The 12,218-nt window shown below is 40.6% G+C and overlaps 2 protein-coding genes across 3 annotated transcripts in view; one reads left to right on the forward strand and one right to left on the reverse strand.

Moving 5' to 3' along the window:
- CLIP4 (CAP-Gly domain containing linker protein family member 4) overlaps positions 1-12,218 on the forward strand; it is a 126,531-nt gene that overhangs the window by 84,089 nt on the left and 30,224 nt on the right. The window contains exon 17 of one of the 2 annotated variants that reach the window (XM_069072135.1): positions 10,093-10,378. The exons of the other annotated variant lie outside the window; for it this stretch is intronic. Within the exon in view, the coding sequence (XP_068928236.1) occupies positions 10,093-10,156 (64 nt within the window). The 3' untranslated portion in view covers positions 10,157-10,378. Of the gene's footprint in view, positions 1-10,092; positions 10,379-12,218 lie in introns of those variants that run through there. 2 annotated transcript variants of the gene reach the window in all.
- ALK (ALK receptor tyrosine kinase) overlaps positions 1-12,218 on the reverse strand; it is a 1,085,901-nt gene that overhangs the window by 12,528 nt on the left and 1,061,155 nt on the right. Inside the window, exons 25-28 of the mRNA XM_069072137.1 lie at positions 9,177-9,269; positions 7,393-7,494; positions 5,181-5,315; positions 4,022-4,112 (exon numbers count right to left, since the gene is read on the reverse strand). Coding sequence (XP_068928238.1) covers positions 4,022-4,112; positions 5,181-5,315; positions 7,393-7,494; positions 9,177-9,269 — 421 coding nt within the window. The remainder of the gene's footprint in view (positions 1-4,021; positions 4,113-5,180; positions 5,316-7,392; positions 7,495-9,176; positions 9,270-12,218) is intronic.

A 12,218-nucleotide genomic window follows, 5' to 3' on the forward strand; every position in this document is an offset into this window, starting at 1 on the left:
TATTCTTAGTAATAATGATGATAGGAGAAATATTGCACATCTTTAGAGCTCTGCCAATTATTAGCTGTATAAATGTAACCTCTCTGGACCTTGGTTTCTTTATCTGTAAAATGAGGGAGTTGGAATGGATGATTTCTAAGGTTCCTTCCAGAATTAAAATTCTGTGGCATGTGACATTATCATCTCAAATTATCAAGGGACATTCAGTGCGACTCAATAGCATTTATTAAATGTCCACTATGATGAATACTAGTGTTGGGAAAGTGAAAAAATGACAGCCCCTGCCCTTGAGGAGCTTACAGTTTGGTAGAAAGCCTCGATTGGGAAAGTCAAAATATGTCAACAGGTGGTTTTCAAAGGAAAAAAATTCCAGGCTATCAGTAGCCATGTTAAAAAATGTTCCAAATCACTAATAATTAGAGAAATGCAAATTAAAGCATCTCTGAGGTCCTACTTTAGAGGCATCAGACTGGCAAAACTGACAAAGCGAAAGTGTTAGAGAGGCTGTGGGAAACCAGATATGTTGCACTACTGGTAGAGCTGTGAATTTGTCCAACCATATCGGAAGCAATTTGGAACTATACCCCAAAGTCATTAACTATGCATACTCTTTGACTCAGCAATGCCAGTACTGAGCCTATACCCACAAAAGATCAAATAAAAGAAGAGAATCGTATTTGCAAAAATATGTATGTGTTCTTTTCATAGAGGCAAAGAACTAGAAAGGTGGGGTGCTCATTAGTTGCAGAATGTGAACAAATCATGGTTATAATAATAGCATTTATGTAGCACTTTACAAATATCTCATTTTAGCTTCATTAACAACCTTGGGAAGTACGGTGTAATTATTACCATTTTACAGATGAAACTGAGGCAAACAGAGGTTAAGTGACTTGCCCAGGGTCATACAGGTAGTAAATGTCTGAGGCTGGGCTCGAACCCAGATATTCCCAACTCCAGATCTAACACACTTATACACTGTAGCACCATTTAGCTGCCTGAAGGAATGGAATACTGTATAAGAAATAATGAAAAGGACAGTTTCAGTGAAACATAGGAAGATATGTTTGAATTAATGCTCAGTGAAGTAAGCAGAAACAAAACAATTTAGCTACTAACACTATAAGAAGAAACAACTTTGAAAGACAAAACTCTGATCAATGCATTATTCAGTCATGATTCCAGAGGACCAATGGTAAAGCATGCTATCCACTGCCTGACAACAGAAAGAAGTGATAGACTTGGGATGCAGAATGAGGACTGTATTTTTTGGACAGGGGCAATGAGGGGAATTTTGTTATCTTGACTGCATATTTGATATGTGGGTTTGTCTTTTCTAACGGGGAGATTTTAGGAGAGAGAAAACAGATTTTTGTTAATTGAAAAAAAAAACCAACTAAAATTCATCTAATAGGGAGATGAGAAATGTCCTGAAGAAGAAATATTATTCCACTGTTTGGAAAAAGAACAATGTAGGGCCCACTTCTTGGGGGCAGCTGGAGTGATAGTAGAAGAAAACAAAAGAATCAGAACTTTCTACTTTCTATATCATCTTCATGCTGGAAAGAGTAAGGTCTTCACCCTAAGGAAGGAGTGGGAGCCCAAAGTAGGTGGGGGAATGGAAAGAGGGAATCACACTCTTTGCAGTGATGTTGTCTTCATAATTTCATATGAATAAGGGCTAGAAGAGATTTTAAGCCACCCTCTCACCTTACATATGAGGAAATTAATGGCCAGAGAGATTCTGTGAGTTGTTCAGGGGCATGCAGGTATGCATAGCCAGAATCTTCCCAAGATGAAGGAACTTACATATGTGATCTTAGCATATTATATGGAATTTCTAAAAAATCATGGAGGGATAGGAGAGGAATAAGGAGATGATACAGATAAATCTATGCTTTTTTTTTTTAAGGGAGAAGGGATTTATCTTGTAAATCACAGACTGGTAGACGTGACGTCCATCCTGGGAAAAATTTTGGAATTAATTATGAAACTCCAGTTGTAGGCATTTAGAAACAAATAATGATCACTGGGACCAACATGAACTCATTAAGAACTCATTTTGTGTTCTGTTAGGTTTACTAGGTCAGTAGATAAGAGGAATATTTGGCAATTGTATATCTTGATGTCAGCAACATAATGAACAGTGTCCTGTGTCATACTTATGGATACGATACTGAAACATGGACTAGGTTATAGTGCTATTAGATTAAGTTGTCAGCTAAGTAGGAGAATCATACCCAAAGTAATTGATTAATAGTGTTAAGCCATAGGGTTGTCTCTAGTGAAGTACCACCAAACCCTCTGGTTTGGCCCTGCTCTGTTTCAACATTTGTATCAGTAACTGATCAAAACACAGAAAACAGGCTTTTGATTCAAAACTGAGGTGGACGAGACTAGGAGGAATACCTAATAAATCACAGATGACTAAAACGAGATTTGAAATTGCCTTGAACAGGGCTAGAATACCAGACCAAGATCAAGAACATTAAATTTCACTGGATTAATGGAAAGTCCTGCGTTTAGGTTAAAAAAGAAGATCCAGTGGCCAGAGGAGCCCTGGTTTGAAGGCAGTTCATGTAGCAAAGACTCAAGGAAGTTATAGCAAAGGATGAGCTTTAAAGAAGCTAACAGTTTTAGACTGAATTAACAGAAAATACTGCTGGAGTAGGAGAGCACATGGGGACCAGATCTATGCTTTAATTCGTCTAGAAACCATCTACCAACACATGCTAGTACCTCCTGTGCAGCTTAAAGTCTTAAGGACCTGCTCAGTGACTTGCCATGGTCTCCCTGGTTTAAGACTGGCTCTGGCCCAGCCACTGCTCCTCACTGCCTCTCAGAAATCACTCGTTAGAGAACTGAACCTCAGTCTCCTGGGTGCTAGGATACTGTTATTCCAACAAAGATGGTCCAGGTCACTGGGAAGCAGCGGTCCCTTACACTGTGCTAGGGAGACTGACTGGAGTGTTTTGATCAGTTTTACTCTCTTTAAAAAGGACATTAACAAACTCTAGAGAATGTCCAGAGGATGGGGATCACAATGAAGGGTCTAGAAACTCCTCATAAGAATAGTTAAAGGAAGGAGGGATGTTTAGCCTGCAAGGGGCCTGAGGGATTAGAGAGGACCTGCACGTTAATCATCTCTTTCTTTCTAGACCTTACAATCCCTGAAGGCAGGGGTTATTTTCTCTACTTCTGTTTGTCATGGGGTCTAGCACAATATTCCATAAACCCATTAACATTTGGGGCACTCAAACGTGCCCCTAGAATGATTGAGTCGAGTCTTAGGTAAGCATTTATCTGATATGCAGCCTTAGCTGTAGGTGGATTATCATGTTACAGATTCACCCTTTTGCCAAATAGCCCCCTCCTTTGCCCCCAGGATTGACCGGGAGATACCGACACACCATGATGATCTCCCCTTTTTCCCCTTCTTCAGAATGTCTTTCCAACAAGACTGCAAACTGATAGCCCATGGAAATGTCAATGTGAGGAAAGACTCCTGGGCCTACTTGCAGTGGTGTTGGGCCATTGTCTGTGTTCTGAAGGCTTGTGTCCATTCCCCCTCTAATGAACCAGTTCTGTCCGAAGATGACAGGGCCGAGGATAGTGTTACTATGTGGGCAGTAGCCACCACCCTTCTTAAACGACCCAGTGAAGTGCCATCCCCAGAAGCTGGAATAGGGGCACGACTATTCAGCAGTTTACCTGCTCTTCATCATCTCTCTGGATTCCCCTGGTGACTGTGCTAGCCAACTGCTGTGGGCTGAGTCAGTGCAGAAAGTGACTGGTGATGCTGTTTTACAGCGGGGTGATGCGTTCTCTGCCCTACATCTTCCTTTGTATGCTCTGCTTTAGAGATCATTAACATTAACTGCTGGTTATTGTAAACCAGCTGAAATCATTTTATTTCTTAGCAGATGCAACCTAAAATTTAAGTTTTCTAATTCTTGATTTTGTCTTTAAAGTCTTACATAGAATAAATAAGTATCAGTCAAGGGAAAGGAATAGTTCGTACCTGAGTGCAATATTCAATCCTCTCTAAGATGGTGGCAAAGTTGGGCCGGTCCTCGGGCAGATGCTGCCAGCACTGAGTCATGATCCGGTACCTAAAAGGAACGGGAGGAAATTCATTAGGAACAGCAAGAGGGTGCGTGTGTACTTTATCTTCATGCAACCTAAACAAGCACCATGATGGAGGGCTACATGGAACTGGGAAGCCAACTTAGGTAACATGCAGCTGTCACATGCTGCCCTCTGGTGTTGGGTCAGGGAATAGCGATCTGATAAGATGGGTACAGCTGGGCCAAATCTGTCAAGTTCCCACACTGTTTCCAGACAGAAATCCTGTGGCCTCACCCCCACAGTAGAACCTTATCTGAGGTAGGAGACTCGAACCACCTTGTCTGTCTACACTCTCTGTCTTTGCCTATAGAAAAGATGTGGAAGCAGACCCTAAATTAGCCTGCTAAGGCATGGTCATAGAAATGAGAACGGGAAGGAATTTGAGTCCAACCTCTTCATTTTACAGCTTCCGTAAGTGAGGGCTGTCATCCAGGTCCCTCCACTTCTTGGACTCTTTCCACTGAGAATATCATGTGGAAAGGACCAAATATTGATTTCAGTTACCAGCATTCAGTCATATATAATGTCCTAGGAGAAACCTAACCATTGTAGGCTTGGTGAGTCGATAGCCCCATCATTCCTTGTTCTTGTTTCTGTTTATAGACACAACAGCTTAGCCTTTAGTATAGTGCCTGGCACACAGTCATCATTTAATATATGTTCTTCTCCCCCATTCATCCATTCTAGCAGAGAGCATAGTATTTTAACTGCTCTCATCTAGGTGCATTAAAAGAGGTCAGTACTTTGACCCTTCATGGAAAACAAAAAGCAGAATCTTTTTTAAACATTCTGTTTTAAATACAGAATTGTTTTAAAATTCTGTTTAAAATTCAAACAGATGGGGCAGCCAGGTAGCACAGCGAATAAAAGCACCGACTTCAGTGTCAGGATGACCTGGGGATCAAATCTGGGCTCAGATACTTAGCACCACACCCAGCAATAACTGGCCTTGTAACCTTGAGCAAGTTACTTAACCCCTATTGCTTAAAAAAAAAATAAAATTCAAACAAATTTTTTTAAAGAAAAATTATACTTAGTAAATGGTATCATACACAGGCCCAGGGCAATTTTTGGGTGGATCCATCCGTCCTCCACTGGTGACAAACTCCAGGACCTCCTGATTGCTTTTGCTTGGGTATGGCATGTATCCAAGGGAGAATATTTCCCACAGAAGCACACCGAAGGACCTAACCAGAAATCAGAGGATGCAGAGTTAACCTTTGAACAAGTGGAGTCAGCCTTTGGCTTTATACCTAGTCATGCATTATGTATATTCATAAATATGTTAATTATTTAAAGATTCATGATTTCATCAACATGGGTACTTCCCCTCCCAAGACAGGTCATAGCTCTTCTACACCATAGCTGATGGTTTTTGAATGTCACTGGCCAAAAAATTAATCACCGCATGGTCAGCCTTCTGGTAATGTCTGTGTGTAGCCAGTTTGGTCTTGGTGGCCTTGCAGACTGCCAATTTCCTGAGCCCATACTTGGAGCCTATCCAGAATGGGAGGAATAGCCAGATATGTGCTCCACAATGGCATGGCCTCTGAGAACCCAGGGGACATGATGAACCGTCAGAAGAGAAGGATGCAGTCAGGGTATTTGTAACTGCCACACTCTGCTCAGGGATGGACTTTCTCTCAAGAAATCCGAATGCTTTGTGATCCTTGAAAGGGCAGGAGGAAAGAAGGCTGAAGTTGAGACAAAGTCACAGACCCCCTCAGTGGCAGAGAGGGAGCTACTGGACATCTTTTGGCTCCCCTCCTGGGCTGGTGTCTTCTAGTTATCTCCCAGCAAATTTTTCTTTTTCCTTCCTTCCCCTTGCTTTCCCTTTCTCACTGGGGGCATAAAGGAAATCAGGATGCAGCAATCCAATAGACTGTGAGCTCCTTGAGGGCAGGTGCTGTCTTTTGGCTTTTTTTGTATCCCTAGCACATAGCAGGTGCTTAATAAATGTTTACTAATGGACTAAACTTCCAGACAAAGTCCATTTCTGCTCATTTTAGTTTAATTCCCAACGTGTGAAGAAAAGGAAGACAAGGAAATAGAGGCGCCACAGTATTCCTAAATTTGAATGTGGAAATGAGGAGTGTGTGGGTTAGAGGTTACTAAATCATCACCATAATAATAGCTAACCCTGTGAGGTAAGTGCTATTATTACACCCATTTTATAGATGAGGAAACTAAGGCAGAGAGAGATTAAGTAATTTGCTCACCCTGAACACACACCTAGGGAATATCTGAGGCTAGACATGAACTCTTGACTATCCATTCAGTGTGCTACCTAACTGCCTCTCTAGATAAGGCTGCCTAGTATGGGATCAATGAAATGCAAATCTTTGCATGAGAAACTTTTTCACTGTAGCCCTGACCTGACCGCAAGATCTGGAGTTTTAGTTGTAGTAAAAGAGGCTGTAGGAAAAAAAGTGGTGGGTAACTATTGACATCAAGTGCTCCTGAAAGGGATTGGAATGTTGGATTTGGGTTATACGACTCATCTGCTGCTTCTGTGAGCTGAAGTCTTTGTTCATGGTGGTATGGGCCCCTGGGGTGGAGATGTACCCTGTAGGACCTGAATGAGAGAAGTTAGGAGGCTCTGAGCTTGAGGGCTCACACTTTTCAGGTACAGAGAAGAGTGATACAAACTATGGATCACATAATTTTGGTCACCCCTTATAACATGGGAAAACTGGGGTTCTGCTGAATATGAGGGGGCTTCTGAGAGCCCTGTACCTCCATAGCTTTGCAAGTTAACATCTTTTCCTCTCTCCACCTTGCAACACCCATCAACTTTGGAATTATCTTGTTTGCCTTCTCCTATCACTCATGTTCAACAGATAAGTGTGTGTGTGTGTGTGTGTGTGTGTGTGATCTCATTTTGGCATAATTTTCTTAGAACATCAATGTCTCTGGCCCAACATATTTTTGAAAGCTGGAAGGAATCTCAGATGCCATTTTGTTTAAAAGACTAGGAAACTGAGACTTAACAAGGTTAAGTAATTTGCCCAAGGTTTCATGGATAGTAAACATCAGAGGCAGGGCGACTACTTGCATCCGGGTCCTCTCATTCTAATAACCCAACCAATAGGCCTTAAACGGCTCAGTCGGCAATGCCCAGCTGAGATTGCTCATGAGCTTGTTTAGCTCAATCATCTGCTCCACTCCTTGTCAATCTAGATCCTTACGAGCACTTGGTAGCCCTGGTTCACTCATGCAAGGCAGATAGTCAGTGATACTCCAAGGAGGACAGTGATTACTCACCATGTATCTGTTTTGGATGTAAATATCCCCTCCATGAAGGCCTCTGGGGGCATCCACTTTACTGGAAGCATGGCGCACCCTCCCTTCCTGTAGTAGCTTGCTCTGTAGGACAGAAGAGGAACATGAAGTCACTCTAGCCTGGGCATCGAGCAGAGGCTCTGACTGACAACTTGACAGAGTATTAATTAAGAAATGAAAATTAATGAGGGATTGGGAGGGTTGGTTGATGGAAGAAAGATCATTAGTTAAAATCATTAGTTGGATCAAGGAGACTCACAAGAGGCATGGAAATAGATGAAGAAATCAAAATGAAGAAGAACATATTGGCTTCAGCAAAGATTTAGGGGTCCTCCTTTGGATTTTGTCTATTATTTTATTATTTGTCTAAAAATAACTTTACTAAAGCCTTTTAATAAGTATATCCTCGATGAACCATGTCAGCAGATTGTCCAAATTAGGATAATTGAGAACAAAGGCTATCTTTTTATTCCCTATAGCATCTAGCATTGTGCCTTACATGCAGTAGGTGCTTAATGAGTGTGTTGTTTGGATGAATGAAATTACCCATAAATACCATTCACTGATATAAGTTGCTTATGTACATACTCAGAATCGCCTACATGCCTGCCTTCCGCCATTCCTTCCCGTCAAGGTGTGTGAGAGAAGGTGTCCTCAAGCTACCTGATCAGTTAAGTCTTAGCAGGGGAAGTAGTGTGGGATGAGCAACAAAGTCATATTGACAGTCCACTGATATGTAATTGGCAACCAACTAAAAGTATAAAAAGCTTCTAAATACAAAAGCTTACCCTAATGACACTATACTGTACTGATATAATAATAACAGAAACAATGAGTAACATTTATCAAATATATTAACCTTGCAGTACTCCCGGGAGATAGATGAGGAAATTGAGGCAAACAGGTTAAGGAACTTGCCCAAGGTCACACAATTGTTAATTGTCCAAGACCAGATTTGAGTGAATGAGCTCATTATTTTACTCTCCTTTTCTCAAATGAACTTACAAATTGTTATACTCCCCAAAATAAGTCATTAAACCCAAAGACGTATTATTACGATGATATTCCTCTTACAGTCTTTGTTTTTGTTCTGGCTCAAAGAAAAAAAGCTCTTGATGATGATTATTTTGCTGATAATTCAATGGGGTGGGAAGCATTTATTATGCACCTACTATATGCCAGGAGCTATCTTTTGGGGAATCCAAAGATAAAAATGAAATAGCTCTTGTCCTCAAGGGGCTTGCATTCTACCAACTGACAAAAAATGAACTGTATACAACAAGGTGATTTGTTAAGCCATTCGAGGAGTCATTGGTCACAACACCAGGTTTTGATGCTGGGGCTCTGGCCATTGTTTTCAGTAGTACACAAATGAAAAATTTAAAGAAGCAACAAGGCAAGGTCCATTATCTTTTTTTTCTAAGCAAGGATGGTGTAAGGAACAGCTGGTTTTCTGCTAGCTTACAAGAAAAAGCTGTAATGGTAAGATTGTTGGACTTGGTTTCAGGGACACCTGGGTTTGATTTTGCCTCTGAAATTTACTAGCTGTGTGACCATGGGCAAGTGACTTAGCCCCAGTTTCTTTCTCTGTAAAAATGGGATAAGACAACTGCAACATTTTGAGGGTCTGATCCCAGAGCCTCCTGACTCTAGTTCCAACATCCTAGTGACTGCCTTACTGAGTCAGTACATCTCAAGGGAAACGTGTGTGTGTGTGTGTGTGTGTGTGTGTGTTGATGGAAGGAAGGTTAATGGTTGTTACCCACCTGTAGATGTCTCGAGCCATTCCAAAGTCTCCAATCTTGGCCACTCTCCCTGGTCCAGGGCAGGTCAAGAGACAGTTCCTAGCAGCAATATCCCTGGAAGAGAGAGAAATATGATCTAGTTTCCCAAACCAATGTGTGAAAAGAGAACATTTACACAAAGATTGATTTCTCTTCCTCATGTGATATCCAGAAAGCTTGCTCCTCTGCCCTACATTTCCTGGATTATACATCAGTATGAGAGACTACAGTTGGGAGCTTGACCACTTTTAAAGGGGATGGGGAAAGGGACTAGAAAAGATGAAAAGTGACTGGTGGGATAAAAATAAATGAAAACTGGTAGAACCAAAGGACATTTTACAGAAGAGCACAGATGCTGTTGTTTTCCAGGGTACTGACCCAAAAAATCAGGGATTTTCTCTAAACCTCTCTAGCTTCTGTTAAATAAAATTCTAGATGTATTATCCACGAAATTATCAAGTTTTTAAGCTATTACTGCCCACCAGGTAAAGCAATGTTTCCACCCTATGATTTCATCAGAGTAGGGTTTTCTTGTGAAGAAATTCACTGTTAGGGAGTTCCAGATCTGTTGTCCAACAGCCTCAGAATCACTTGGGGTCACTGAGACATTAAGTGACTTACTTGAGTTGGAATTCGAACCCAGTTTTTCCTACTCCAAGGGCAGCTCTCGATCCATATTGCCCTACTTCACCATATAAAGCAATATTATGCTCCATTTGTCTAAAACCATTTTTTTGCACTTTAGGTAGTGTCTCTGGGTTAGAGTGCTCTAGGATTGACTGAATAAGTCTAAGGTCACCCAATCTTTATTTCTTTTGCTTCGATAGACACTTCAATCATACTGCCTTTCCATCTTTCCTGACTAGAGTCCTCATTTTTTTTGTCTATCATTATACAGAAGTCCCTTCATTCCCTTGGTCCCACAGATCCATGAAGAAAGGTCAAAGGAGTTGAGTCTATGAAACACTGAGAAGAAAATATTGGGTTGTCAGATTTTCAAATAATTATGATTCTGCTGCGAGATATGGAGGCAGAAGTACAGACACCTCACATGACTAATCTGGAATTTTCCTTGAAATGATTAAGAACCTGCGAATGTTCATCAACTCTACTCCCTTCTGCTAATACATGTAAAACTACTAATATGTGTAGAAATAAATGATACATCCTCAAGAAATCTAGAATATGTGTCTAATGACTTTAAATTTGTGATTAGGAAAGTCATGGCCTTTGGAACAGAGCTGTGTCATTATCTCTTCTTTCAATTAAAAACTATGACTTTGAAAGAGAAAAGAGGCCATGGAAAGGTATCAGCTGAATGTGTAGATAACACATATGATTCTGGAAAATGAGGCAACACCCATGTGAGGTCCAGCTCTCCCTGGAAGGAATTGCAGCCCAAATCCAATTGTCCTAAAGATAGATCTAGAAGCGTTTGACACTTCTAGATAAGGAAAAGGGGAAAGCTGGTGAGCTGATCCATATGTATCCATCTGAGTTCATCTATCAAATGCAGGGCATGGGGAAAAGATACATAGCTAATGAATGCCATCTTTGGTTCATGTGGCCCCACTATGTGAATTCATTAGTCATGTTGGATTGCAGCTGCTGAGTTCTCCTTAATCCTCTGCCCAAACAAATCCTCCATGGGAGAGGAGCTGAGTCAGCCCAGCTTGTGCACCTATGAAAGGAGAGACTAGATGATCTCTAAGTCCTCGCCTAACTCTGTTCATCTAGGATTCCATAAGGATTATTTCTACTCTTAGACCTCCTTCTGACCAGCAACTAAGAACTGGTCAGAGATGTGCGTCATGAGCCTTTGGAGAAAGGGACCATATTTATCTTAGAGTTCATGATAACAAAGGAAGAGAGCGCTGGATTTTGTTAGACACTTGCCCTAGACTTTAGGGAAGTAGATTTTAAAAAGATCAGAGGACAGATAGGATGACTCTATAGGTTGGAGATTCTAAAAGAGAAGCTAGCTCAAAAAGGATGGGATACTCTAAAAAATTATCATTATCCAAGCAGAGAAGATGAAAAAAGAGAGACAGCTAAAGAGATGAATATGGCTACACAGTATGCTCTCTTTTCAATTCAAATTCTTAAAGATCCCATTTTTTTAAAATGGAAGGGTCTGTAAATAAAGATGAACAGAAAATAATAATGCATACTATATTAATAGTGCCTAGATTAAAGCCTAGAATGAATTGTGGCCTGCAGAAAATTCTAAAGATGAGTAAAAGCTTTTAAAGGCCACATTGCAAACACAAAGGACCAGGAAGAATAAGCCTACTACCTAGGGAATGTAATAGAAGGCTCACAGATGACAGAGAAAAGTAGAACTACTCAAATCATATTTTGCTTCCATATCCCCCATTAAGGAGAATGTATATCTTGTTCCATTAGTCTGTGAAGGGGAAAGGATAGCTTCAGAATGGGTTAAGAGGGAATTAAAATGCAAAAAGAGATAATAACCACTTTGAATGAATTCAGGTCTCTAGGCTCACATTCATTACTTGTCATGATGTGATTATGGAACCACTGTTAGTAACCTTTGTGAAATTATGGGGAATGGAAGAGGTATCATGAGATTAGATACAGGAAAGATCTAGATTTTCAAGAAAAGGAAAAAGGTATATGCCGGCTCCAGAATTATAAGCTTGGCATTAATACATGGCCAAATTCTAGAAGAACTTGCTAAACAGATGGTTTGAATTTGGTTTAAACATATGAAAATTGAATTTCATTCGACAAATATTTAATGCACTGTATGCAAGGTACTGCATTAAATGCTATGGGTATAAAGAGAGTCCCTGACCTCAAGGACCTGACAGTCAAATATAGGGGATGATATACACACACGAACACACACATATGGCTCACACACATATGTGTATGTATGTGTGTATATATGTACACACATATGTATGTATGTGTATATATATATATTACGGGTAAAATATGATATGAGCAAAGGAGGAATCCAGACAGAAGCCTTCTAGGATAATTTATGGAGGGGGTAAT

The sequence above is a fragment of the Petaurus breviceps genome, unplaced genomic scaffold (genome assembly GCF_028583685.1).
Source record: "Petaurus breviceps papuanus isolate PSGF00001 unplaced genomic scaffold, PetGlider_PUasm1.0 90845, whole genome shotgun sequence".
In the NCBI taxonomy this organism is placed as follows: Eukaryota; Metazoa; Chordata; class Mammalia; order Diprotodontia; family Petauridae; genus Petaurus; species Petaurus breviceps.